The sequence below is a fragment of the Pundamilia nyererei genome, unplaced genomic scaffold, assembly GCF_000239375.1.
Source record: "Pundamilia nyererei isolate P.nyererei 1_Seehausen unplaced genomic scaffold, PunNye1.0 scaffold00136, whole genome shotgun sequence".
In the NCBI taxonomy this organism is placed as follows: Eukaryota; Metazoa; Chordata; class Actinopteri; order Cichliformes; family Cichlidae; genus Pundamilia; species Pundamilia nyererei.
The window spans coordinates 1360484-1386749 of record NW_005187537.1 but is presented as its reverse complement, the minus strand read 5'-3'; the positions used below and the strand labels follow the sequence as shown (position 1 = coordinate 1386749).

The 26266-nt window shown below is 41.6% G+C and overlaps 2 protein-coding genes and 1 long non-coding RNA gene across 8 annotated transcripts in view; all 3 read left to right on the top strand.

Moving 5' to 3' along the window:
• Nucleotides 1–12066, top strand: part of sufu (suppressor of fused homolog (Drosophila)) — a 15028-nt gene extending 2962 nt beyond the window's left edge. For 2 of the 6 annotated variants that reach the window (XM_005743873.2, XM_013913559.1), the window contains exons 2-13: nt 1410–1586; nt 1934–2068; nt 2339–2475; nt 4656–4798; nt 5718–5803; nt 6298–6370; nt 7512–7668; nt 7775–7877; nt 8321–8455; nt 10272–10410; nt 10494–10562; nt 10660–12066. In XM_005743873.2, the coding sequence (XP_005743930.1) occupies nt 1410–1586; nt 1934–2068; nt 2339–2475; nt 4656–4798; nt 5718–5803; nt 6298–6370; nt 7512–7668; nt 7775–7877; nt 8321–8455; nt 10272–10410; nt 10494–10562; nt 10660–10749 (1444 nt within the window). In that variant the 3' untranslated portion in view covers nt 10750–12066. Of the gene's footprint in view, nt 1–492; nt 1231–1409; nt 1587–1933; nt 2069–2338; nt 2476–4655; nt 4799–5717; nt 5804–6297; nt 6371–7511; nt 7669–7774; nt 7878–8320; nt 8456–10037; nt 10123–10271; nt 10411–10493; nt 10563–10659 lie in introns of those variants that run through there. The other 4 variants (XM_013913560.1, XM_005743875.2, XM_005743874.2 and 1 more) reach the window with 4 other exon arrangements.
• A 1134-nt stretch (nt 12067–13200) lies between these two features.
• LOC102200230 (probable E3 ubiquitin-protein ligase TRIM8) lies at nt 13201–23451 on the top strand. The gene is made up of 7 exons (XM_005743872.2): nt 13201–13528; nt 14068–14656; nt 19575–19670; nt 20009–20242; nt 20478–20509; nt 22535–22650; nt 22757–23451. Exons 2-7 carry the CDS (start codon nt 14087–14089, stop codon nt 23395–23397), a joined length of 1689 nt encoding a protein of 562 aa, XP_005743929.1. The 5' UTR covers nt 13201–13528; nt 14068–14086; the 3' UTR covers nt 23398–23451.
• A 487-nt stretch (nt 23452–23938) lies between these two features.
• On the top strand, nt 23939–26266 carry LOC106456361 (uncharacterized). The gene is made up of 2 exons (XR_001290510.1): nt 23939–25622; nt 26147–26266. It is a non-coding gene; the product is annotated as an uncharacterized LOC106456361 (long non-coding RNA).

The following is a 26266-nucleotide window of genomic DNA, read 5'->3' as shown; positions in this document are numbered from 1 at the left end:
TCACAGAGAACATACTATACTACATTTGAACCAAATTTCACTTGGATAAACAGCATCACAGGATATAGTTCTTTAGGTTGTTATATAATATATAGCAGTAGTTACAAGTGTGCCACTGCATGTGTAGACTAAAGTGTGTAATAAGTCACAAAGAAAATATGTGCAAAACAAGGTTGCCACCTCTTAGTCATGAGGAATCTTATATACAGCATTACTATGCTGTAACACTGTGTTTTGTTATTCATGCATTCACTCTATTGAAAGAAATGATTGTGTAGTAAACTTAGGGTCTCTTTAGAAATGTAATAGCTCTTTGGATTCATACTTTTCTCTAAAACAAATAATACTTCCCTCCCTTCTTGTTATCATTCATTTAGAATCCAGGAAAGCTTCTGCAATGAGAAAAATCTTGAATAATCTTTAATTACTATTCGCTGTTTGCATTTTTATTCAAAACATGGAACACACAGTGTAGTGTCTTAGTGACTGCTCAGTCATGGTCACATCTTGACTTGTTGACCTTTTCAAAGGAATAACGTTTCAGGCTGGTTTTGATTGAACTCTCTGACTCTAACTGATAAAGTAAATAAATAAAGTCTAAACAGTGGGTGGATGGTTATTGCATGGGAGTAAAGCGAGTAAGTACTTTAAACAAGTAAGTTGATTTTAAAGGCATGTCAGTATTTCTATTATATGATGTGTTTTACCTTACTATAGTTCACACAAAGCTATTTACTTTTGGAGACTATCATTTTAAAGGACATACAGATTAAACAGTAAAAAAACCAAACAAAAAAAAACCCCCAAAACGTTTGAATTATTTCCATTTAACACATTTAACGGCAAGTGAAAAAATCCTAAAATTTAATGCAAGACTTTATACAAGTAACAGACATTACATACTCTATTTGAAAGATTTTTTGCTGGTTATATTCTGTACATACACGTCACACGGGAGTTAAAAGATTTTTTCTCAGCAATGTATTTGAAAGAGTTTCTACTTTTTTGTTGGCTGTTTTTTGTTTTTTGTCTTTTTAACTACCTAGCCATAATTTGCCTGCTTAAAAACATTAATACCCCAACCCTGAAAGTGCTTGTCCCCTTAACTATTTCATAAGCATCATTTCAGCCAATTACATTTATCCACAAATTCACACAACCGTTATCTTTATTTTCATTGGCTACAATATGCTGCCAGTCACTGACGCAATGGCCTTTCGCCAACCAATGGTAAGGTAGTTTCTTTGTAAAGGATGAGCAACAGGCGACTACCGAGTGGGGCAACAGAAAAGAGTTTATCGTTTGTTATTACACAGCAGTACTTGTCTGAAGCTTTTATGGTTTAGTTTAGCCTAATTTTGAACAAGTGGTAGTTGCCAACGGTAACTGTATATACGTTGTTTCTATAGAGTAACCCGGTTTATTCGAGGTCGTGGCATGGATGAGGTACGGCCTACCAGTGGTGCACAAGCCCACGGGCTGGTGCCGCTGTTTCCTCCTGGGCTGCAGGCTATCTATGGGGAATGTCGGCGACTTTATCCCGAGCAGGCAAACCCGCTTCAAGTAACAGCTATTGTAAAATATTGGTAAGTAACCCATGTTGCTGTTGCTCGTCTGACATGCGTGCGGGCATTATATTTGTACAATATATTTAATCTAATAATAGCTAAATATTAGCCCAGAACTAGTTTAGCTTCCAAGCTAACATTGTAGCTAACCCAACATCCAGAAGCCATACTGTAGTTACTGTTATTCGGAAAGTTTGAGAATGTCTCTTCTAAGCCATACTGGCTTAAATCCAGCTTTTGAAATGTCTCTCACCACGTTTACACGTATAAATGACTTCCATTGTAACCCAGATGTCTTTACATTGGGGTGTCTACTCACAACAATAACAAAACTGTACATGGTTCTCATTCTTTGCTTCTCATAGGCTCGGTGGACCAGATCCGCTAGACTACATCAGTATGTATAGAAACGTAGGCTGTCCAGCTCAGGACGTCCAGGAGCATTGGCACTATGTGAGCTTTGGACTCAGTGACCTGTATGGGGATAACCGTGTTCATGAGTAAGTACTGTGTCAGTAACACAAATCTTGGTTTTTAAACGCCCCTCTGTGTGACCGTTTATTGAATGTGGGAAGTCATTTTGACCCATACAATATTTTAGTTTTCAGCCCTTTACTAAATGTCCCCTCCTGACCAACTGTGAACTCTGAATAGTTCGTTCATCTCAATAAGTATTTGGCTTTTCACAGCCCTCATGCATATACAAATAACACAAAAGTATAAGTGCTGACATTTTGTCAGTCCATTTTCTCATAAAGTTTGTTTGTCAGATTTACAGGGCCAGATGGACCAAGTGGGTTTGGCTTTGAGCTCACTTTTAGACTCAAAAGAGAGGTGGGGGAGACCGCACCTCCAACATGGCCAGCTGAGCTAATGCAAGGTTTGGCTCGCTATGTCTTCCAGTCAGGTAAGGGCACAAAGCAGTTCTGCAATTTATAAAAATGTTTGCATGGATAAAGGTCATATTAAAAGACAATCAAACAAAAGAATTGGAAGAGGTCAAAAACTTTATTGTGGGTAGTTTTGCAGCAAAAATATTTGTAGTAGTGCAGTAGCAAAGGGCTGATACAAGAGACAACCATTCATTTCATGCTAACATTCATGCTTAGGGCACCGCCATGCTGCCATCTTAAACAACAGAAACAAACTATATTAAGTTGTGATAATTCATCAAATTGAATGCCTTTCAGACTAAAAATAAATTTATTTTCATAAATAAATTTTGTTTTATTTTTGTTGATTTAAACATTGTATGGAAAATAACTCAGTACTCAGCAAAAGACTGGTTAAGTGGTTAAAAAAATAAATAGATCGTTGTACTGTGATGTCATAATTTTATTTTGACGTGGGTGCTGTCTTTTGGGATATCTTCTCCATTCATAGAGCACCAGGTGTCACTCAAAGAGAATGGGAATAACGTTACTGTTATACTATTCCTTTCACTATTACCATATCTCAAACCAGTGTAGCGTCTGTGGGAGATTTTTAGACTGATGTGTTTCGCCTCTTTCAGACATGCATACCCTTCCATTACCGTAATCTGATAGCGTCATGTTGGCTTCATATATGAATGTGCACCCTGGTCAGTTCGCCATGAAGATTCAAACTGCAGGCTTACTGCAGATCAAGTTAAGTTTATGTATTGTGGACATGACACAGTCTAAATTGTGAGTTGCATTAACACGCACAAGGTTATGACTGTGCATGTTGCTGCAGTTAATACCTTTTAGAACTTTCAGCAAAGATCAAAACATACATTTTTGTTGCATTTTTGCTACATTCTATCTAGATGATACATTTCTGGTCAGATCAATGTGCAAGAGTTTGAAATAGCCGCTGGAGCCTTGTACAGTGGACAAAGAGCAAAGATGGCTGGAACTGAACCACCAACCTTTCACTTGCCACTGCACTGTGGGGCTGATATCCTGGTTCTCTTATTACTGATCTGAATAAACAGTATCAAGACAGCCACTGAAACAGAAAGGTAAAGTTATTCCCGAAAGAGGGGATAGCTTGTTAAAAGAAATGCATATCATGCCTCTAGCAGTGTTCCAGAGATTTGAAGAATCTACGCAATGGTGCACTGATACTGGTTGGTGGCACATGGTGGCCCAAAATCTGACAGTTTGCTGTTTTGTTTTAGTTTTTTTTTCCATTTTGCAGCCATCTGTAAATTCTTGGTCATTCACTTAAAAATTTGTAACACAGTGTACTTATTTGTCACACGTTGTTTGTGGTCTAGCAAATGATTTAACTGCAAAGTTTTAATGTGATAACTCTCTATTGGCCAAGCAAAAACATGGTGGTGTGCCAAAGAATGTGTTCTTTGTAAAGGTAGCTTGAAATCCCAGTGATGCATGTAAACAAGCTTAACTAGAGGAGTCTGCTCTAGCTACAACACACATTTATGTGTGTTGTAGCTCTGGGTATTGAAAGGACATCTAATTTCCCTTTTGTTATCTTTTGCTGTTTTTAGTAGGATTGTTTTCACAAGTTACAAACAAGACAGTTGTGGTAGTGTGAATATATGTACTCTGCATGGGTGTATACACTGTTGCTAAGCTCCTTTGAATCCAAAATTTGTGTAAATAATGTAATTCGATAGACAAGAAGGGAGCATGCAGAAAGAGAAGACTTTTTACTCCAGACTCACCTCTACTCAGTCCTTCTCTGCTTTCCAGCTGGGGTCAATTTGTGTGTGGGTGGGCTAGGCCCCTAAGCTAAACGAGTGCTGATTCCTGGCCATCTACCCCCCTCTCGTTTCTCCTGAAGCAAGTCTGGCGTGGGCGCGTGTTACCTCGCAAACAGTCAGATTAGCTTCTACGGAAAAGTAGTTTTTATGGTTTTCTTTCCATATTTGGGTCTCATTTTGACTGTTTTTCCTCTTACTCATGCTACCTCTTTTTCTGATCTGCCTCCCCTCTTCTCATGTTGCTGGACCATTCCGTCAATGTTTATGTACAGTCAGATGATGAAATGTAGGATTGTTTGAGCAGCCATGACAGGGTGTCTGCTAGACAAATTATAATCCCATGATTTGTTTTTATTTTAAAAAATAATGTATTTTTTTTCTCTTCACTCATGCAGAAAACACATTTTGTAGTGGTGACCATGTATCGTGGCACAGTCCACTAGACAACAGTGAATCTCGTATCCAGCATATGTTGCTTACAGAAGACCCACAGATGCAACCGGTTCAGACGCCATTTGGCACAGTGAGTTTTCTCCAGGTGAGTTTTTAATGTCACTTGTCACTAGTGTAATCCACTTGACAGTAGGCTCAAAATGATTTTGTGTTGAGCTAATTAATGTAAGATTTGAGGTATTGCGTTTGTGTCTCTTTGAGTAGGTTTTTGCCTATGCTGGATTATGCAACCTATGTAAAAATTGTGTTGTGAAGTCCTTCAAAAGTCCAACAGCAGAGGATAGCGGTGACTGTAGCTCAGGGGGTAGATCAGGTCATTTACTAATCAGAAGGTTGGTGGTTCGACTGGCTGTTCCAGTCTGCATGCCAAATATCCTTGGGCAAGATGCTAACCTCAAGTTGCTCTCAGATGCATCGGATTGAAAATGAATGTCTGTGAATGTTAGCTAGAAAGCACTTCCATGTGCTTGTGTGAATGGGTGAATGAGGAAAGTTGTATAAAGGGCTTTGAGTGCTCAGGCAGAGTAGAAATGGGCTATATAAGAACCAGTCCATTTACATTTTACATAGCTTAATGTCGATGATGCTGTTCATGGCTCACATAGTTGTTGGCTTAAAAGTGGCAGCAGAGTTCAGGTTGAACAGGAGAAGCGCAGAAATCAAAGATTAAAAAAAAAAGCCACAGACAGGTGGCTACAATGGATGCTTTTTATTCTTTTGTTTTTTTAGCTGATATAACTGTGTTTTATGGCTGAAGGACCAACAACGAAGAGTAGCTTGCAGACCTGTTGTTTGCGACACTGCCCCCTTGTGACGGTAAACGGCTGCAACAGTTGACTGTAGGCAAATGAGGAGAGGAACGCGGTATCAAAAATCCATCTTGAATTGTCAGATGATATTTTGGCATTTATTCAATATTATGTAATGTTACCCAATATTAATAAAATAGGTATGGGGTGTCTTACAACAGTTGGTGTAAAAACCATAAAATATGTGTCTCGTAGATTGTGGGAGTATGTACAGAGGAGCTGCAGGCGGCCCAACAGTGGAATGGACAGGGTATCCTGGAGCTGATGCGTGGAGTCAGAGTGTGAGTAGAACTGTGTAGCAGGTGATCTGGTCAAAGCTAGTTTTACTTTTTATTCTGTTGCTTAGCTTGGATTTACACGTAGGTGTTGATTAGTCAAACCTGCGTGTCATTTTTGTGTAGAACTCTCATGAAAGTCATCATTTGAAGTGGAAAGCATAACTTGACTTAAGCATTACACACATATTTTTTCCCTTTTTAGTGCACTCCATATCTGGCGGATAAAATCGAAATGATTTACCTGCTCAGTCACAGTATTTTTCTCTTGTTTTTCTGTCTTTCCTTTTTTTTTTACAGTTGCCTGTAAATGGTCAATCAACTTGTAGGAACTGAGTTGAATAGAAAACACCATTATGTGAATGCCACTTTGTGCTCAGTTTGAGTACATTGTGAGCAGCAAGTGAGGAGCATAGTTACTAGTTAATTTATTAACTTGGTGTGTTTAACTTGAAGTTAATGCTGACCTGAACTAATGGTGATGCTTTTCCTGTGCACAGAGCCGGTGGCCCCTGGCTAATCACTGACATGAGGAGAGGAGAGACCATTTTTGAAATTGATCCACAGCTACAAGTAAGCTTTACTCAATTCTGCACCATGTTGCTTTTATACAGTATGACATAAAGAGGCATTTTTATGGTCTTTAATGATTTATTTATTTTGTGTTCTGTTTTTGGAAACATTTGTCATCGAAACTTAAGCATGATCAAAATCTACTGTTTTATATTTCTTTTAACTCTTCTGTAAAGAGTTAAGCTTAGTGTGACTCAAACGAAACCTGTTGCCACGCTATAGAAGATTAGAACAAGTAGCACTGTCTTGTGTCCTGTGGCTCTAGAGCAGGGATGTCAAACTCACTGTTGGGTAGACTCTGGCCCCCTGGGGGGCCAATATGTTTGGCTCGCCTTATCTACAGAAAGCATACAATAGGGTGTGAGCAGAGAAACTGTGGTACTGTGTCAGGTTGTCAGCAGAGGAGAAGTATTTGAGGGTAGTGCAGGACATTTATGAAGACAATGAGACAGGGGTGAGGTGTGCAGTAGGAGTGATAGATGGGTTCAAGAGACCCACTCTGTTGGTGGAGAGGTAGTGGCCCTAACAAAAAGACAAGGGGCTGAACTGGAGGTAGGAGACCTGAGCATGCAAAGATTTTCTTTGAGCGTGACCAGAAATGAGCATATAAGAGCAGTTTCAAGACAAAGTTAGTGAGGCAACGAGATGGTTTGGACATGTGCTGAGGCGGGATAGTGGATGTATTGGACAAAGGATTTTAAATATATAGCTGGCAGGCAGTAGGAAAATGGGAAGACCACAGAGAAGGTTAATGGATGTAGTGAAGGAGGACATGCAGAGGGTTGGTGTGACAAAGGAAGATGCTAGTGATAGGGTGAGATGTTGGTAGATGGTCGTTGTGGCGGCCCCTAAAGGGAGCAGCCAAAAGAAGTAGTAGTGGTTGAAAAGAAACCATTTGAAGAGCTAATTGGTCCTGGTAAATGATTTGTTGATATTGGAAGCGAAATCTTCTACAAAGCACTTTAAAGGGAACCTTTTCTTCATTGATATTATTGTTTTTGGTTTGTTTTGCTGTCACAAGTTTTATCACCTCTTTTTTGCCTGTAGATATTTATGCATCGTTTTCATTTCTGAAGAAGTTGACGTTGTGTTTTATGTGTGCTTGTATTGACAATTTGTGTATATTTCTTGCCTATCTAAGCAGGAGAGAGTGGACCAGGGTATCGAGACAGAAGGCTCGAACCTGAGTGGGGTCAGCGCCAAGTGTGTGTGGGACGATCTGAGTCGGCCGCCAGAGGATGAGGAGGACAGTCGATCAATCTGCATTGGATCACAGCCACGCAGGCTCTCAGACAAAGGTATGCCAGCTTCCAAAGAAGCGCATACGATAGATACTCAAGCTGAGCAGAAATGCCTAACCTAATGAAATAATACTTGTTTCTGTCTTTGTTTGTGGGCTGACAGACACAGAGCAGATTAGGGAGACTCTGAGAAAAGGACTGGAGTTTAACAGCAAAGCAGCCCTACCACCTATCAACAGCCAGAAACAGAGCCACGAGAGACCGCAGTGAGTGTTCCTCCTACACTCCAGCACTCACAATCTTAACATGGGTTCAGCTCAGCACAAGGGTTGCGCCAGGATAACTCCCTCCCTCTTGTGCTGTGACTCAAATCCCCAGTGACATCTGAACTATCATCATCGTTCTTTCTTAGCTACCAGCATATTATGTTGCTGTGTTGCTATTCTGTTGCTGCTTTTCTGTGGAAGTTTGGGTCTTCTGCTGTATCAGGTAATTGCTTCATGAAAGGAGTTGCGAAATCTGTTTGTGTGCGTGCGCACGTGTGTGTGTGTGCGTGTGTGTGTGTGTGCGTGCGCACGTGTGTGTGTGTGTGCGTGAGCCAAAAAGCTGCCTTTCCCTTCTTAGTTGTTTTCTAACAGACTCATCAGTGAACATACCATTTTCTGCTTCCTCACTGAGATTATTTTCTTCTTCTTTCTGTGTTTATCAGGAGTCGAAAGGACAGTTTGGAGAGTGAGAGCTCAGCAGCTATTGTTCCTCATGAGTTGGTCCGAACACGGCAGTTGGAGAGTGTCCATTTGAAATTCAACCAAGAGTCAGGCACACTGTTGCCCCTCTGCTTGCGGTAAAGCACCATTCTTCTTCTCCTACAACCGCTGGGCAAATTAACCCTTTCTGAATGTATGTGAGACCGAAAGGATACCCCAGATATTTATTTTGAACAGGTGTGGCCGAATATAATGGCATGTAGGACCACTAGTTCCTCAGGGGTGAATGAGGAGGTTTTCTGAAAGGCACCCTCAAATATCAGTTGAACTTCCTCCCACATGTACTTTGATATCACTTCAAAGTCTGAAGAAAATAACAAGTTAGCTGCTTTTTAGTGGGCCTAGTGTTATCATAAGTGAGCAGAATGTGAAGCGGCTTAAAGTCGATATTAATGTTACCTGTAACATCAAAGAAGTGACATTCAGGAATTTAGTATTTGTTAACAGTGGACTGTTGGACGTAGACTCTGATCCTCTAGATTTGTCTACATGTTTTGGTGTTTTTACATCTATTTCCTAGCTTTTCTTAAACAGAGAAGTCAACGAAGGTTATTAGTGTACATTGACAGAGCAACTGAATCAGTGCTGTCAACACAGCATGTGGAGCATGTCTGGCTCTCCTTCCTGCTCGCCTACACAGCAAGAAGTGTATCAAACAGCAGGAAGAGGATTTAGGACAAAGATAGTACATTAATACGGATTGGCAGATATAAATTCAATGTTAAAGTTACCTCCATATGTGCATAACAGTCACATGGTCTATAAATCCTTACCATTTCAGCCATCTTACATTGAAGAGAAAAAAATGTTAATCTTAAAATGAGAAAGAGAAGAGAGCCTGCACTTGGTGAAAGGATTCCGTTATTGACAAAAAGAATGCAGCTATTGCCTCTAACGTGAGTTTTGGAATTCACAGTCCAGTAATATCTGGATTTTGTTTACTTTTTACTGGGGATGTAGGTGACATTTATAGGAATGTGTATAACCAAAGAAAATGCCATTTAAGCGGACTATCCGGTCGAAAGTCTCCTTTGTACCATTTCCCTCTAATGCTGAAGTGACAAATGGCAAACTTGCAATAGCAAACAATAAGATTTCTGATATACTCTGTAACGTGTGGAATTTACAATCCGTCTGGATTTTTTTTTTTTTTGTGGGAGGGGGGCATAGGTGACATTTATAGGAATGTGTGTAACCAAACAAAATGCCAACTGAGTGGACTATCCAATAGGAAGTCTCTTTCCCACCAGTTTCAACCTGCTTTATTTTTAAACTCATTTTTAGGAGAGAACAAGCTTAGAGTTACTGTACAGAGAGAGCTCTGTGTAAAAGGAGGAGAAATGTGTTGAGAACACAGTGTTATGTCCCAGTTATGTGATACCGCAATGAAGGGCGATTATGTCATATTTCCTACAAACTGTCCTCTGTGATATTAATGAAACAAATCTTTTGGATCTTTTTTCTATTCCTCCCATTGAAAACTGCAGAACATAGTGTTTCTCTTAATTTAAATTCATTTAAATAATTAACTGACTTTAAATGTTTACGGTTATTTCTCTGAATTAGAAAGCACTCAACTCCTCAGCATCGACTAACAGATTTAGTTTAATTCTCGTGGTTATTTCAAGCATTTTGACCTTGATTTATTATCTTCAACAGGTCAGTTCTTTAAGGCTTCCTCTGATGCAAAATGGCAAACTGCCTTTCCTCAGTCACCACAAAAAAATTGTTCAGAAGATAAAAGGTTAAAGCTTATAAATTTTAAACGCTTACTAGCAATTTCTTTATGACATAAGAAATCTTGTTTTATGGCAAACATAAATGAAAACAAACACAACTTATGAGTGTAATCATGTGGTCAGTTCATAATGGATTGTGTTTGATCTTTTACAGGGGGCGTTTGCTCCATGGGAGACACTTCACATATAAAAGTATCAACGGCGACACGGCCATCACTTTTGTGTCTACAGGAGTTGAAGGTGCTTTTGCTACTGAAGAGCATCCCTATGCAGCCCATGGCCCCTGGCTTCAGGTACCCACACGGAAACTCTGACCTCTGGCTGTTGCGTTCCTGTTTAATGAGTTCATTTTGTAAATTCTGTTCTCCTTTCATAGATTTTGTTGACTGAAGAGTTTGTGGAGCAGATGCTCGGGGATTTACAGGAACTCAACACTCGTGATGAGGCAAGCAAAAACCTCTTGCAGGTTACCTTTTACTTTCAGTTTTAGGCACTGTGACTACATGCCTGGTATACCTTGCATGTGTTTTCTCTTTCTGCAGACAAAGTTGCCAAAGGAGTACAGCTGGCCAGAAAAGAAGCTAAAAATCTCTGTTCTACCAGACTCTGTGTTTGATAATCCACTCCAGTGAGACTGACACAGAGACACTTGCTCTTTTGAAAATGCCAAGAAAAAGACGTGTAAACATTTCCAGAGTGGACCATCAGAAACAGCAGACCTCACTGGACTCTGAGAGGCTGTCAGAGCTTATAGATACGTTGTTCCCACTGTGGCTGGCCTCAACTGTTTCACTCAAAAAGATAATCTGAGGGATGAACTAAACATTTCTGACTGTTACCGCATTCTCAGACTAGCACCATTGTTTACAATATCTGTATGAGGCTTTTGAGACTATCAGACCAGCCAGTCCAGATGGTTGGCTTGTTAGAACAATCCTGTTGGTCAAACTGGATGCTGTCAGTCCTCCAGGTAGTTCAAAATATACATCACTAATGTAGTTGAGCATACATCCTGTGATCTCCTGACATGCTGTCTAAAGCAATAACTGAGCAGCAGTTCTCAAAAACACTTCTATTTATTCCGGTGGCCTTCGAAAGGGAAGAAGAATAACCAGTTTAAACATTTTTTATCAGTGTTGTTTTTAAACTGAGCTGATATGTATAGTATTTACAAATGCTGGACATTTTTCTCTGATATGTTTGCGGTCACGCCAAAGTTTTAACCATTTCTGTCTCAAATGTTTCATGTTTCGGGAACACTAGTCTGACAGTTAATCATTGTCTCATAGCCTGTTATTAACTGTCACTTTTTAAGTACCTGGCAAATGCTGCAGGTATAACCACCTCGATCACTCCTCTGTGCCAAGATTATAACTCCAGTAATGAGTTAGGTTTTCTCACACAACACCCATGTGTAGTGTCACTGTTGTAGATGTTAATAGACTGTAATCTGTGATCATGGCCTCCTCAAGTGCAGTTTCCAGTGCCTACATATATGTAACATATGATTTGGATCAGTGGACCTGTTTAAAAATGAGTAAACCTCCACAGTGCCTTTCCCTCCAGCCGAAGGGGGGAAAAAATCCCAACATATTTTCCGTGATTGTCAATGCAGCCTGAAGCTCCTGGATTGTTTGGACACATCATTTTGAATCGAGCCTGCTGCATTCACTCCCTTTTTCTGATACTGTTATTTCACTCCATATTCATGCCAAAAAAAGAAGACTACTTTTACTACAGCATTTTCCTACAGAAATGTACTCATAAAACATGATGTTACCGGTTTCTTTTTCTTTTTTTATTCAGAATGACAAATAAAATTTTGATATTTTTTTTTGTACTGAATTTTTTAAGCACTATCTTATTGACTGAACTGGCTGATTGTAATCCCAAGTGCATTAAAGTGTGTATGTATGTATGTATTTACACAAATAAAGCTGGAACACTAATTCAGAAGTACTGTGGAACATTATTTTTGAATTTTTATTTATTATTTTTTTCTATTTTATTGTGATTTCCTGTAACGTGCAAAACAGCAGTATTACACTTTTTCTGAAAGTAATTAAGTAGATTTATTATTTATGGCTATGTCTAGGTTTCGATTTTCAAACTTTCAGACTCCCAGAAGAGTAAAAAGCTCTGGTGGTCTACTTCAGGTGTGTCAAACGTGGATTGGTGGCACGGTGGTTAGCACTGTTGCCTAATTGGACAGACTGGACTCTTTGGAGTTCTGATCTGGCCCCTGAGTTCAATTCTTTCTGTGTGGAGTTTGCATGTTCTCCCTGTGTTTGCGTGGGTTCTCTCCGGGTACTCCGGCTTCCTCCCACCGTCCAAAGACATGCAGCTTGTGGGGATAGGTTAATTGGATAATCCAAATTGCCACTAGGTGTGAATGTGCGAGTGAATGTGAGTGTGAATGGTTGTCTGTCCCTGTGTGTTAGCCCTGCGACAGACTGGCGACCTGTCCAGGGTGTACCCCGCCTTTCGCCCTATGACAGCTGGGATAGGCTCCAGCGACCCTGAAAAGGATAAGCGGAAGCGAATGGATGGATGGATGGATAGTCGGGCTGGGATTCTTACTTCCAAATAAGCTTTACAGTCTGATGTTATTAAAATATACTTTTAAATAGATTGTTAATACTTGTGCAAACTCTTCTTAAGAAGTCCAACCTCATTAGTCAACCTAGGGCTGCCTCTGGCCCCCACGCTCACTTCATATTACACTTTTACAGGATGTCTGCGTCACTGCATAGTTTTAACACTCATCACTGTACATTTCACAACGCTATGTAAGAAAAAAAAAGACTAAAATTGATTTATTTATTTATTTTTTACCTAAAAAGAGTGACTAATTTGAAATCTACTCCACATTACCTTCCCATGTTTTCCACTCTTTTCCTCCCCACATGCACCAACCCTGTCACGGGCCCCTGGGGCTGGGGGTATCGGGCTCTGCTTTGTCCCAGCCATAGACTCTTCTTCTGCTTCAAAGCATGAAGAGCCACACAAACGCCTCCTGGTCTTTTACAGTCTGTCCGGTAGAGTTTGCTGTGGCCGTTCATTCGCCTTCCTCCTACCGGCTCCTCCCCGCCTGTGTATCAACTCCGTGACGGGTCACGTTATTGGAGGTCGGCAGTCGGTCGGTGTGGAAGCACTGCACTCTCTTCCGACGAGTGACTATCCTGCCTGTACTTACCATAAAATATTACTCAGAAGAGTTGACGGGAAAGCGAAACCAGACGAGAAAACCAGAGGGGGACTCTTATAAAATCCCGGCTTTGAGCGCTGCGACCGACAGAAGGCTGTAATCTGAAGCAAGAGGAGCGAGGATCTCACCGCGGACTGGATGACAAGCTCCACGGTATTATAGGTGCACCGGAGTCTGCCGACGACATGGAAGAGAAATAGTTGGTAACGTTACGCCTTTTCTTTTAAGAATACATCTGTTATGTTTCTGTGGGTTGCTGTAAGAAAAGCCGAGGAGTGCCTTCGCGTAATAAAATGTCAGTGTAACAGTTTATTTGACAAGAGTCACATTTGTTGTTCAGTGTCAAGTTCCCACTCGCTCTCAAAACGCCACAGCTTGTGTCGTCCTGTTCCCCAGCGAAGCCAAACATTACGCTGAAATATGAAGAAATGTAATTTATATATATTTATATATATTTGGTGTTGGGTTTCAGTGTAATGGCACTCTTTTGCTCTGAAAAGCAGGTTGTTACTACTTACTTTAAGCTTCATTTGTTAATTGCTGTGCCACTGTAATGCACTCCTAATAAGCCTGTAACTCAGTGCCCTGTGTGTTGGTTTGGCCTGTTTCCAATCTGTGCCATTTTAGTTGAATATAAGTGCAGTAAAAATTAAACTGTAATAGGCTCATTTTTAAAAAAAAGCAGTGGTTCATTTAAACCAGTTCTTAAGCCTTTCCTTTGTTTTGTTTTGTTTTTCATCAGTTTGGATTCAGCCGAGGTCATGGATGCAAGCTGGAAAAACTGCTTCGAAGAGGAACTTCTGTGTCCCATTTGCCTGAATGTTTTCGACGAGCCCATCCAGCTGCCGTGCAAGCACAACTTCTGCAAGGGTTGCATCTCTGAGGCTTGGGCCAAAGACACCGCCGCGGTCCGCTGTCCAGAGTGCAACCATGACTACGACCAGAAGCCCACACTGGAGAAGAACTTCAAGCTCGCCAACATAGTGAAGCGCTTCAATGCTTTGAACACTGAGAAAGCCCCCCCTGTGCTGCACTGTGTCCTCTGCAGACGAGGGCCCCCGCTGCCCGTGCGGAAAGTCTGTCTGCGTTGTAAGGAGCCCTGCTGCCAAACTCACATCCAGACGCACCTACAGCAGCCGTGTGCGGCGCCGGGACACCTGTTAGTCGATGCTGAGGAGCTGAGCGCTTGGACCTGTCCCAGTCACGAGGAGTACAGGCTGCTCCACTGTGAGGAAGAGCAGGTGGCTCTGTGTCCGTTCTGCTGCATCTCTCACTGCACTAACCAAAGACACACAGTCTGCGATGTTGATACGCAACGCATACAAATGCAGGTACAAATGCGCACACACACACACATACACACACACTCTCCTACAGGGCAATGAAAAGATTTCATTTGGTGCACACAATTCATGGGTAATTCTTTCAGTTCGCTAGTCTATAAAGGCCTTCTCTCTTTCCCTCCTCTTTAATCTGATGTAAAAGGACTGGACAGGTGAAAGCCACCCCTCTGGGTACATGGATAGCACACAAACACACATATATAGGCATACTTCACACACACACACACACACACGCTGCTTTTAACCTTGATCATACCACCCACTCTTTACCGCCACGCCTTCCCATTAGCAGCGCTGTGCCCTTCGGATAAGTGCTGTGATGCAATCTGCATCCACCGGAAACGATGACCTATGTGCGGTGAGGGGCGGAAACGCGTGTAGTTTGTTTATGTTAGCTGATCAGTTTCAGGGTTCCAGGGTTGGAATGCTATTTTAGGGACATTTAGCAGGGAGGAAGAGGTGGAAATGAATTGAGAGTAAGAGCAAAATAGATCCTAATTTGGTTACGAATTGGCAACAATTAAATAATGAGTGTGTCTTGGCAGCCTTGACCTCAGGATGTGTAAAGAAACGAGGGCCAGCATGCCATGGCTGCCACCGCCATGTGGGGTTTTCCTCACTTTATTTCTGTTTCTTTGCTTTTCTCAAGACTAACGCAAGTAGCAAGGTGTAAAAACAGCCACCCACACCTTAAACACATTCCTTCCCTTCTCCTCCCTATCTATGGAAGCAATCAGAAGCAGATTTGTTTTACAGTTTGCCCTCTCGTCGTCTTTTTGATACTATTTAGTGAAGGCATTATTCCACTTGGGGAAAGTTACACATATTTCTTTCCAGGGTAAGTTCTAAATCAGTTGACCCTGGTTCAGAGCTATTATTGGGACAAAAGATGTCTGTTCAGCCCTTTCCACAGCTGCTCTCTGTGCACACTCATATGCACACACCCAGCCATCTTTCTGTTCTTTCACAACTGTATTTTCACAGAGCATATTGCACTGTGGAGTCACACTGTCCATCCCTGGACCTTCAGGCATATAATACACAGTGATTTATTGAGAAAAAAAAGTGTTAATAGCAAAAACTGTTGTGCTCCTTGTGTGCTGGGTCATTTGTTAAAGTAATACGAGACCACAGTGTCTTCTCGTCATTATTTGCTGAGAGGTCGTTCTCCTTCGCAGAGCTGTGGTCTATTTTGGTCTTAAATTCCCCGGGCAGCACTCTTGTTGCTTTTGGGATAAACAAAGACACAAAACCGACGTAGCAATGTTTGTATCTTTTAGTTATCTTTGGCTCTCAAAGGAGACTTTTACATTAACCTTTTGCAGACATGCTGGTAATTTCGAGATGAGAAAAGAAGCGTAATATAATAGTAATGTTCTCCCTGGGACAAGCGGAGGAGGAGCCCTCCCACACAACCTCACCTTGGCTTTCTCAGGCACCTCAGCAGGAAACCGTCGCTCATGGAAGCTCTGCTGTTTGAAGCTTCGTGTATCTGGGCTGGAGTGAGTCAGATACCCAGAATGCTGAGGGCAGGCCACTGACATCAGAAGTAGGGAATAGTTGTCAGTTGATTGTGAAAGAGGCTCTCTGTTCATTGAGCCTGAGGCTCCTCATTTAAACATGAGCTTCCTGGCAACCTGTGGGTGTCTGGATGCCTAAATAGGACAGTGGGGAAAGTGATCATTGGCGGGCTTAAGCTTGATAAAGGTAGGCTTTCATGCTGCTACACTGCCCCAGCCCCTCTGTGCTATTTCAAACACACAAGACAAAAAAAAGGAATTGGAGGAAACACGATAAAAAGAGGAAGACAGAGTTGCTGAGCAGAAGCATCAAGACACAGAAAAGCTGCTGCTATAATGTGAAGCCAGCTCACATAAAGCAGCTCACGCACCATTTACGATACTAATAACCCAACAAAGTGCTCTTTCCTGTTTTGTCAATGCAGCATTCACACTGAGCTCATGTGCGCCGTGTTACCAAAGTGATGAATAATACCAGTGCACCGTCTTAAGTTCAAAGGCACTGAGGAGGCAGGACATGAAAAAGTGAAGGAAAGAAGAAACACAGGCAGCCAACTGACACAAGTCCACCAGTTTGCAGGGTAGTGTCAGCTGTTACGGTTACTATCAGGTTGTTTGAAGAGGAGTGTTTAACTAAACTGCCTCTTGTGTAAGCAAGATGTGGTGTTGAGATGGAGTACAGGTGTAGGATGTGTTACAACTGTGCGAAACAGGATTAAAGACTACGCTGCTGATTTTCAACGTAAAGCGCTGCCAATTACACGAGAAGTGTTCGCGCTCAGTGCTAGCTGCATCTGAGAAAAACACTCAAAACAACATTTCATTAGTGAACATGTAAAATCCACTAACTGAACACATCACAGTGTGCTCGTGGTTTCTATATGTGATCTCATTGTTGGTGCACAAAGCAGAACTTGATATGTTATGGTGAAACCACCAAAAGCTTTAGATAACGACTCTGACAAGTCATTTGGAACACAAGGCATAAATAATGCTTAAACTGTAAAGTCCTTAATAGAAATGTGCCTCAACTTTAATTGGGAGAATTAAGAAGAATAGTCTTCGAGGTGTGTGGTACGGGGCTTGCTGCAGCCCTTGCTGAGCTTATTGTTGTTCTTTCCATGAATGATATGAAAACCTCTGCAAGTGCAGCTGTTAATTACATTCACCCGCATGGCTGTATGATATAGGGCTTACTTCAACAGTTCACTTTATTTCTCCACATACACATGCATACACACTCTATAGGTGTCAGTATAACAGCCCATTAAGCTGTACTCATAAAAATGTATTCTTGATTTCACTTGTGGGACCAATTTTTTAAAAACATAGTCAGCACTGCAGGGTGATGCAGCAGTTAATTCACGAACGAAATGCAGTGTTTTTCCTTCTCAGCACTTAAAGCTTCCCTCATCGATAGTTTTATAGCTACCGTGGATCAGAAACTGTGTAATGTTAGAGATGTCGTTGATAGAAATGACTCCGAAGCTCAAGTGTCAGTGGCAGTTCCCTCAGTTCAGCTGAGCTTTTGAGCATCTTTCAGTTAATTGATCCGGTTTTACTTATTTGGGTCACTCCCATCCACTACTTTTCCAGCTGTAGGAGACAGCTGTAGACAGCTTTGAGAAACCAGCTGTCCACTGCCTGCTCAGCATCAAATAGCAGAGTATCTCAGTCACATTAAAGTTTACAAATGTAGAGACTAGCTAACAGTAACAAGCAGTTAGAAGACAAATAGGGGTTGGAGTACACTAAAAACAGAGCAAAATTGGTGGCTAGTAATATTTTTAAACCTTTATTTAACCAAGAATGAAGTCTCGAGAGTTAGCATGTTTTGGAAGAGTGTCCTGGGCCAGTATAGGCGGCGTTAACTTCGGGTGCAGAGCTAAAGCTCCCAGAGAAAAGCTGCACAAGCACAGGAAGAGCATGTAAACTCCACACACAAGGGCCCTGCCCCAGGTTCAAATCCAGGACCCTCTTGGTTTGAGGCAATAGTGCTAACCACCAGACTACTACGCTGTCCCAAAATGAGTGCCTGGATTTTGTCAGTTTTTGTGGCCAGCCTTAAAATATGCTGAAGCAGTAGAAATACCACTTTTGGGTCTTTCCCATGTCAGTGCATTTACTCTCAGCTGCCCAAAATACATGTCATATAATCCACTCTGCTTCCTTTGAGTGCTAGGGGAGATAAACGTATTCCTGCTGTTTCCTAGGTGGACAAATCAGTAGTCTTCTTCACTCAAAAGAACTGTTCTGATAACAAGCATAAGTGAGTTATTATGGTACATTTGGCTACTATTTTATGCCATTTAGAGTCTTTCTTTGTTGTTTTGTTGAAACTATATACACTGTTGAAAGTGTTCACTGTGGTAAACTATAGTGGCCAGCCTGTGGATGTCCATTAGACAGCACAACGTGAGTGTTGCAAGCAGCTGAAGAGGCCTGTTGCTGTGATACCACAATGTGACTACCCTGAGACTCACTCACTCGAGACCACAGGAATGTCCTCATTCTCCCTATCTCTCTCTCTTTTGGGCGAAACTTTTTTTTCTCCTTTTTCTTTTGGTTTCGCTCTCTTTTTGTATGTCTTTCTCACTCTCTTTCTATCCGTTCTTGGCATGTGCAAGCATCGCCTTTCCTCTCGTCCCCTTTCTCGGGTGCATGCTCATTGGGAGGGAGGGAGGAGACCTCGGCGCTGTGCACACAGACATGACAATCTGTCACTGACACACAGGCCAATGCAAACAATGGGAGCAATGCATGTGGCAAAATGAGAAAGTGCAGGGGGGGTAGTGAGGCACCCCCGCTCCCTACATACACATGAGATTTCACATATGACTACATACACAAGACTTTGTTGCCATGACAGCAGGTTTTCTCTTATTTGGGCACGCTGCCTTTCCAATGCAGAAACAGTTCATTAAAAAGTCTACCTGCCCTCCCCTGTTTCTAGTTAGTTGTCAGTCTGTGACAGCAGATTGATTCCCAGCCTCTGCAGTAAATGGGGAAGGATTATGTTCAGTGGATTTTTTTTTAACTGGCTCTTGGCTCTTGTGTACCCACAGAGGAAGTAAGCTTGTCCCAACAATGGAGCTCATTTGACACAGCAGGGTCAGCGTTAAACTTTGGAGCAGTCAGAGAATGATTTGTGCAGCCATGTTTGCCTTTGCTCTCCGAATGCCTAAATGCATGTTCATGTCGCTGGCAGCTGACTGTGGAGAAAGTTGTCTCGATGCCTCGTGAAAAGCAGCTAGGTATGCTGCGGTCACAGCCGAGGCCCAGGTTTTTCAGAGTTTCTAAATGTATGGGTATCTTTGTTTTTAATTTTCAGGGCATCTTGTTGTGGTTCGCCTATCTAATCCATCCTATCTGTCATTCCTCCACAGGCCATGCTAATGAGGCAGCAAGACAGACTGGAAGGTCGTGTTCAGAACATCGATGAGCACCTCAACAAGCTGGAGTCAGACAAGACACTGATGAAGGTGCATTTTCAATTCCGAATGTTATGTGAATGTTATCAGCATGGGGGTTTGTGCTATAATTTTGTCTGCTGTAATGAAATTACTCTACCGTTTCTCACTCTTGGGAAATCAAAGGTAAATGTAACTTTAACTATGACTGGCAGGTGCAGCAAAGTGAAAATGGATTTAACAAACGACTTTCCCACTTTCATATTGAACAAGAAAAAGCATAGATTCCATAAAATTGTGTGTCTGTTAATAAAAATTGTAGTATCTGTTTGTTAACATCAGTACTTTTAGTCATTTAAAAATGCATTTCTGCGTGTAAACGTGCATACTTGTGTATCCTGTGACCACAGGATGCAGTGTCTGAACTGAAAGAGCGTGCAAGAGCCCAGTATCAGCGGATGCATGCGCTGCTAGAAGCAAACCAGGCTGAAACCATGCAGATGCTGGAGAGCACCTACAACTCGTACGTGAGGAAGAACTCCCAGCAGGTGCTGCAGCTCAACGAGAGGCGCCACGAAGCAGAAAAACTCCTGAGCTCAGTGCAAACATTCTTCCAAAAAGCAGGCAGTTTGAATTTCATGAAGGTACAACAAATCTGCAAATTGTTTTTTCTATTTATCGAACATGAACCTTTATCTCTATGACCCCTTTTCACAGTTCTTGCATCTGCATCAGACAGTGATACTTTTGAGGGATATAAAATGATGTTGTGATATGAAAGCATGCGCAGTAAACCCTGATGCATCTTATAATAACTGTTAGTGAGACAATTGAAGGTGTGTGGGAATGACCCGTGAAACTTTTGTTTTTTCGTTTCAGAATACAAAACCTTATCAGCTCCTCATGGACAGGTAAGAAGTTATTCTAAGATATTCATTTCTTTGGACTAACTCAGTGATGTTTTCATGCAAGCTTTTTAGTGCACTGATCATCATCTTTATTCATTGTGAGAAAAACAGCCAAACTATCAAATATGTCCTTGTACAACATTCAACTGTTGCGTTGTTTTCAGTGGAATTAGCTAAATGTAGCTTTAGCGGGTGTACTGGTAATAAAAGCAGGCAAAAAACAACAACAACTCCAACAGAGGTCAAGCAAGCGAAATATAAGCAAAGGTCAGAGAAAACAGCAGTAGAACAGATAAACCCATGTGTTTCCCCTATGATGTATAAATGGAAAATACTCTGTGATGAATTATTTCAAAAACCTGATCATAAGCAGGAGGGGTTGTCTCCTTGCCACATGTTATTTGCTTGTTTAATGGTGGGACTGGGTGAGCCTCACAGTTTTCTAACATGCTGCAGTGATTTTAACTATTCATTTGTCACTCCTGGCCTCAACAACTTTTTTTTAGCACTATGCATAGTGTTTTTAGCACGTTAAACTTTGACCCTGCACACTACAGCCAATGGATCTACAGTCCCCTGGACAGCATGATTTTGGTGTGGATGTCCAGTCTGAGGTGGATGGGTTCACCTCAGACGTTCACTTGGCTGCAAAGTTTTTCCCGATAGTCTTCTTTCTGCCATATGGTGACATTTATCTTTGGCTGTCGGGGACTTTCAGTATATACTCTTATTCACAACAATTTAGGCCTCATCTTACATCTTCCTAATATGCTAATATTAGCCTAACCATAGCGCTGTAGCTAGCTACCTCATGGCTAGCTACAGGTAGCAGGTCAATTGATGGTTTATTCATGTATAGGTTTATTTATGTAAATCACAACAACAGTTGTCTCAAGAAAGTATTCAACAATGAAGGAACCCCCTATTAGTAAGCACTTTGCAACAGTAAGAAGGAAAAACTTCCTTTTAATAGGAAGAAACTTTAGGCAGAACCAGGCTAAGGGAGGGGCAGCCATCTGCTACAAGTGGTTACAACTAAACATTCAAACATCCGTTATTAAGTTTGCAGTTTGTATTATGTCAAGAGGTATAGCATGGCTGTACTTTTTTTTTCGTACTTCAGTAAAAACATGTTATCTCATTTGTAGGTGTCAGCTAGTTCACATCTAAAGCTGCATCTACACAGGAAGTGATTAGCACTTAAAGCTGATGGTTGATTGCTAGCAGACATGCCAGGTTCCGGTTGCATAGCTAACCGGCTGATGTATTTACTGAGCTCTCACATGTCAATAACCACCATTCTGTGCAGTAATTGGTAGTGACCTCCCCTCAAAGTAGAAAATTGTTTTATCTTGACTTAACATCACCAGTGGTTAGTCAGGTGAAGTTGACGAACTTTCTAAGGTCTGTGCTCAACATGTCGATTCGCAAATCTTGTGTTGAGGCAGATTAGCTTCTAACTCTGCTAGACCTTATTACTGGGAGAAAAGTCACACTAGTCATTTTATTGTTGAAAGAAGTTGGACTATTTTTAACTTAAGCATTTCAACATGTTATCGTTAGGGGTGAGTCAGTGCTTGTTTGCTTTTGGGAACTGATGGAGCATTTAGACTTGAAAGTCACTGGTTTTCAGACTCAACAAGGGGATATTTCCAAAAAGTTCTTACAATGGCCACTTCAAACTGGGTTTTAAAATGCCCAACCTTTGGCACCAGAACTTTTACAGTCTGTTGTAAAAACAGGTTTGTCTGTTTAGCCAATTTTGTAGCTGTATCAGTTTTAATAATGATTAAACTGGTGCAATGATTACAGTCAAACTTTGCATCCTATTTAATCATGCAGTGAGCTACCAATGGAAATAACCAAGCTAGCTAAGGTAGTGTTGATAACTTCGCAGCACTATCATCTTGTCCAAATTTAATCACAGCCAACTTTAAAAAATAATATTTATATTTTTTAAATCTCAAAGTGCAGAGTGTCTCTAACAATTCGATACTAATGATTTTACTGTTGTGTTTCTTTTTACAGGTCAAACTCACATCTGAATAGCATTATCCCTCCAGTCAGAGTGGGCCAGCTCCACTCTCATCATTTGCTGTCCGACCTGTCAACAAAAGAGAAGAACTTGCGAAAAATGCTGGAGGGTAGGATTAAATTACAGAAAAATAACTATAGATGAGTTTTTCAGAGATGTATTATCATTAGAATTAGCACTCATCTCTCTGTCCTACCTCTACTTGTCATTCTCAGAACCGTTCAATGAGTCGCCTCTTCTGGAGATTGTGCAGTCTCACAGCAGCTCTGCTAGCTCCCAGTTGGGGACTAGTTCAGGAATACAGAAGAGGAAATACAGCATGGCGTTCCTGGAGGCTAACCCAGAAAACTCCCAGAATCCTCCACCTTTGCTCTACAGCAGCAAAAAACCCTTCCTGGCCAACCAAGGTCACCGGGCATCATCTGTATATGCCTCTGAAGTCCTCTCACAGAATCCTCACACTGGCCCTGGTCATAGTCGGCTCCTAGATACTTCAGCCCATCACATGGTGGGTCTAGGGTCCAGCTCTAGCCACCACTCAGGAACCATATTCCCATCCTCCCACTTCTCAAGTGTTGGTGCCTCACAACAAGCCATGTACGAAGGGAGGAAAGTACTGATGTGTACTTGCTGCTCCAGGGCCCCTGCTGCTTGCGCCCGGCCTCCGTACCCAGCGTCGGACACCTTCCCCTCTGTGACCTCTCAGGAGTTTGCCCCACATGCCCCTCTACCTGCAAGTCAGCCACTGCAGCATTTTCCCATGAGGGGACTGATGGAAACATCGCAGACAGCCAGACATGCTGAATTCTATGGGCTGTACGGCCAGTCTTCAACCAAGCATTACGGGACCAAATAATAAACCCGAATCAGCATCCGTTCTGTTTTATTAGATCACGTTTGGCATCAAGAAGTTCCATGTTTGCTTTTTTTTTCTCCTTTCCATTTTGATTCAGAGACGCAACCCCAGATTATATCTCCACACACCTTTATGACAATCACTCTTGACATTTATTTGAAACCATTTGGGGAGAACATGCCCTGTTAACTTGTGTAGCTCTGTTTACTCCCCGAATCACAGTGACAGTACTAATGATCTAATTTGAAAGCATTATTTATTGTCTGTTTCAGTTCGACTGGAAGTGCTAATGTGAATAATGTAGTCTTAAATCCATTCAAACTTAAGAAATGACATATTCTTCAGGGGTCCTGGCATGGGACTCCAGAGACTCCAGTGCCTAAAGAGACTGTTAACACACTTGTATTGTACTTGCAATTTCCTAACTCTTGATTAATTCCTGTTTGCAGCTGAAATCATGCAGGGAGCCTCTCCATGCACTCCAAAGTCCATGTGGCTTTAGAAAAAAACAAAAAAACAACAACACTGGACTGCAAATGTTTTGTTTTTTTCCAGATTCAGGTTTTTCCATTAGTTGTTTTTTTTTTTATAGAAGATTATGAATAAACCAAAATCTTTTGAATAAATAAAAAAGCATATTACATGACCTTTCATTGTATTTTGAGCACTGGTTTTCAAAAGTAATCCGCTGGGTATGCTAGTGTGTACTTTAAATCAGGTGACGCGCTGGTTATTTTAAACGCCGTGTCTGATTATAGTTTGAGGTCTATTTGTCCTAAGAAGCAAATTGTGCGATTTGTTTGGGTAAAGAGCTTTTCCAGGGTGACTCACTGAGTTACACATGAAAACAAAAAATAAAGAGAAGGTGTTACAGTGGTACATCCGACCCTGCTGCTGACCAGCAAAGCTTGTAAAACAGAGAGAGGAAAAAAAGACACTGAAAGGCGGAGGAGGTTACAGAGCGGCCCACAGCAGGCCCATTATCTGCCAATTTAGGACAGTTCACTTCCTTGTCAGCATCCTGGTCTCTGGCAAAAATCTCTGTGTCATCCCTCTTTGTCTTGTTATTGGAGCTGGTTGTCAAGTTAGGTCAGAGAACAGGAATAACCAATGAGCAGCACCTTCCCTCTCCTCTCTCCCTTCCTCTATCATTTTCCAGAGCTCGATGCAGAGGAGGAGAGGAGGGTTAGAGCGGAGGATGATATAAGCGCAGAGTTTTAATGAGGATCCACTTATCTGTCACTCATACTCCTTTCATTGTTCCCCTCCCCCAGTTAGCGAGATAGCAGGAGCGAGCTTGGGGTGGTGGGGGCAGCAAAGTCAGGGTCGAGGGGGGAGTAGCACATCACTTATTTATAGGTTATAAAACCTTGCTCCCTCCTATATGGTCCAGTCTGCTTTTAGTTTTTTTAGTTGTTGTTTTTTTGTCTTCTTTGAAATCTGTTTCACTTCCATGATAACTCGGCCTCCCTTTAGCAGCAAATGCACGAGGGAGAGGAGTGAGAGGAGCTGAGGTTTAGTTACAGTGTGGCAATCTGACAATGTGCGTATGTGTGTGTTTGTGTGTAAGCCAATTAGCATTCCCCTTGTTCACTGTCCCTTCTCGCTGTGTGTGTGTGTGTTATTAATAAAACATACAGCAGATGTTCCAAAGGAGCATTTTATCCATATGATCATTTTTATTTATAGAGCCCTATTAAATCAACGATCCATTCTATAGAGCGGAGTTTGCATGTGCTGTTTTTCTTTTTTTGTTAGGTCTCATAAAAGAATTGGAAATTTTGTTGAATCTTTCTCTCGTGCATTGTGTTGCCCTGTCCTAACTACAGGCACAAACACGGGGCTGGACGAAAAGCCTCTATGGTATGCTTGTTCTTGGTTTGCGTTGCCTTGTGTGCGGGCTCTGTGCAGACGAGTTGAATCCTGTTTTATAAGTGAATGTGTGCTCAGGTGTCGCCACACAATCAGGCGGTTAGTGCGTTGCATCGTATATGTGCATAATTAGGCTTGTGTGAGAGCTCCGCGAGGTCACGTATAGGGTAAAGGCTGATGCGCTGACAGCTGTGCTCTGTTGTGGCAGGTGTGTCGGGGCTGTATATGTATGAGAACAACACGCCCGTGCCTGCAGCAGGACATGAGCCTGCAGTACGTGTGCTCAGTGTGCAGGAAACTGTGCAGCTGTTGTTTGTATGCTTTTGCCAGTGACTAGAGATATTGGAGTCAAGGTAGGAACTGTTTCTCTCTTTTTCTCCCCTGACATTTATTACTAATTGTGATCTTCAGGGTCTGTTTACCTATGATATGATCTTGATACTCTGACAAATGTTTGCAACCTCTAATGCCAGTAATAACTGCAATATTTGCATCACAGCCCGAGCTGAAAGTGAGACAGTGATTTGGAAAGTATTCAGGCACCCTTTTCTGTGTCAAGCCACACTAAACCACACGTTTCAGAGTGGTTAGTGAATGTATTACTGACTAAAAATCATTCATATAAGTAGTGTTCAGTTCTTTATACTTTTTACTTGTCCTTTGGCAATAATTGGAGCTTCTAGGCTACAATCTTTGCACACCTGGCTTAAGATAGTTTATTTTATTCTCTGTGACAGCTCTGTCAAAGTGGATAACAAACGTGTACAAACTGACAAGTTCAGATCTTGCCAAAGATGTTTTAAACGGTTTAATTCTGCTCCACTAGTTACAGTCTGAGACTTGTTTCGAAACCACTTTTCTTTTGGGTGTAATACAGATGTCAGCTTAAGGGATGCCGAAGTGACCTCTGTGATGACGAGTCAAAGAAATCTACAACCTCCCCAGTTTGTCTGGTAAGAGCAAGAGGATTGTGATGACAATAAATCCATGTCAGTAA

Excerpts from the sequence above, each read along its gene's own strand:
- LOC102200230 (XM_005743872.2), top strand. The coding sequence starts at position 14,087 with ATGGATGCAAGCTGGAAAAACTGCTTCGAAGAGGAACTTCTGTGTCCC. Across the intron at positions 20,243-20,477 it reads GCAGTTTGAATTTCATGAAG|AATACAAAACCTTATCAGCT; the intron begins GTACAACAAATC and ends TTTTCGTTTCAG. Across the intron at positions 22,651-22,756 it reads CTTGCGAAAAATGCTGGAGG|AACCGTTCAATGAGTCGCCT; the intron begins GTAGGATTAAAT and ends TGTCATTCTCAG.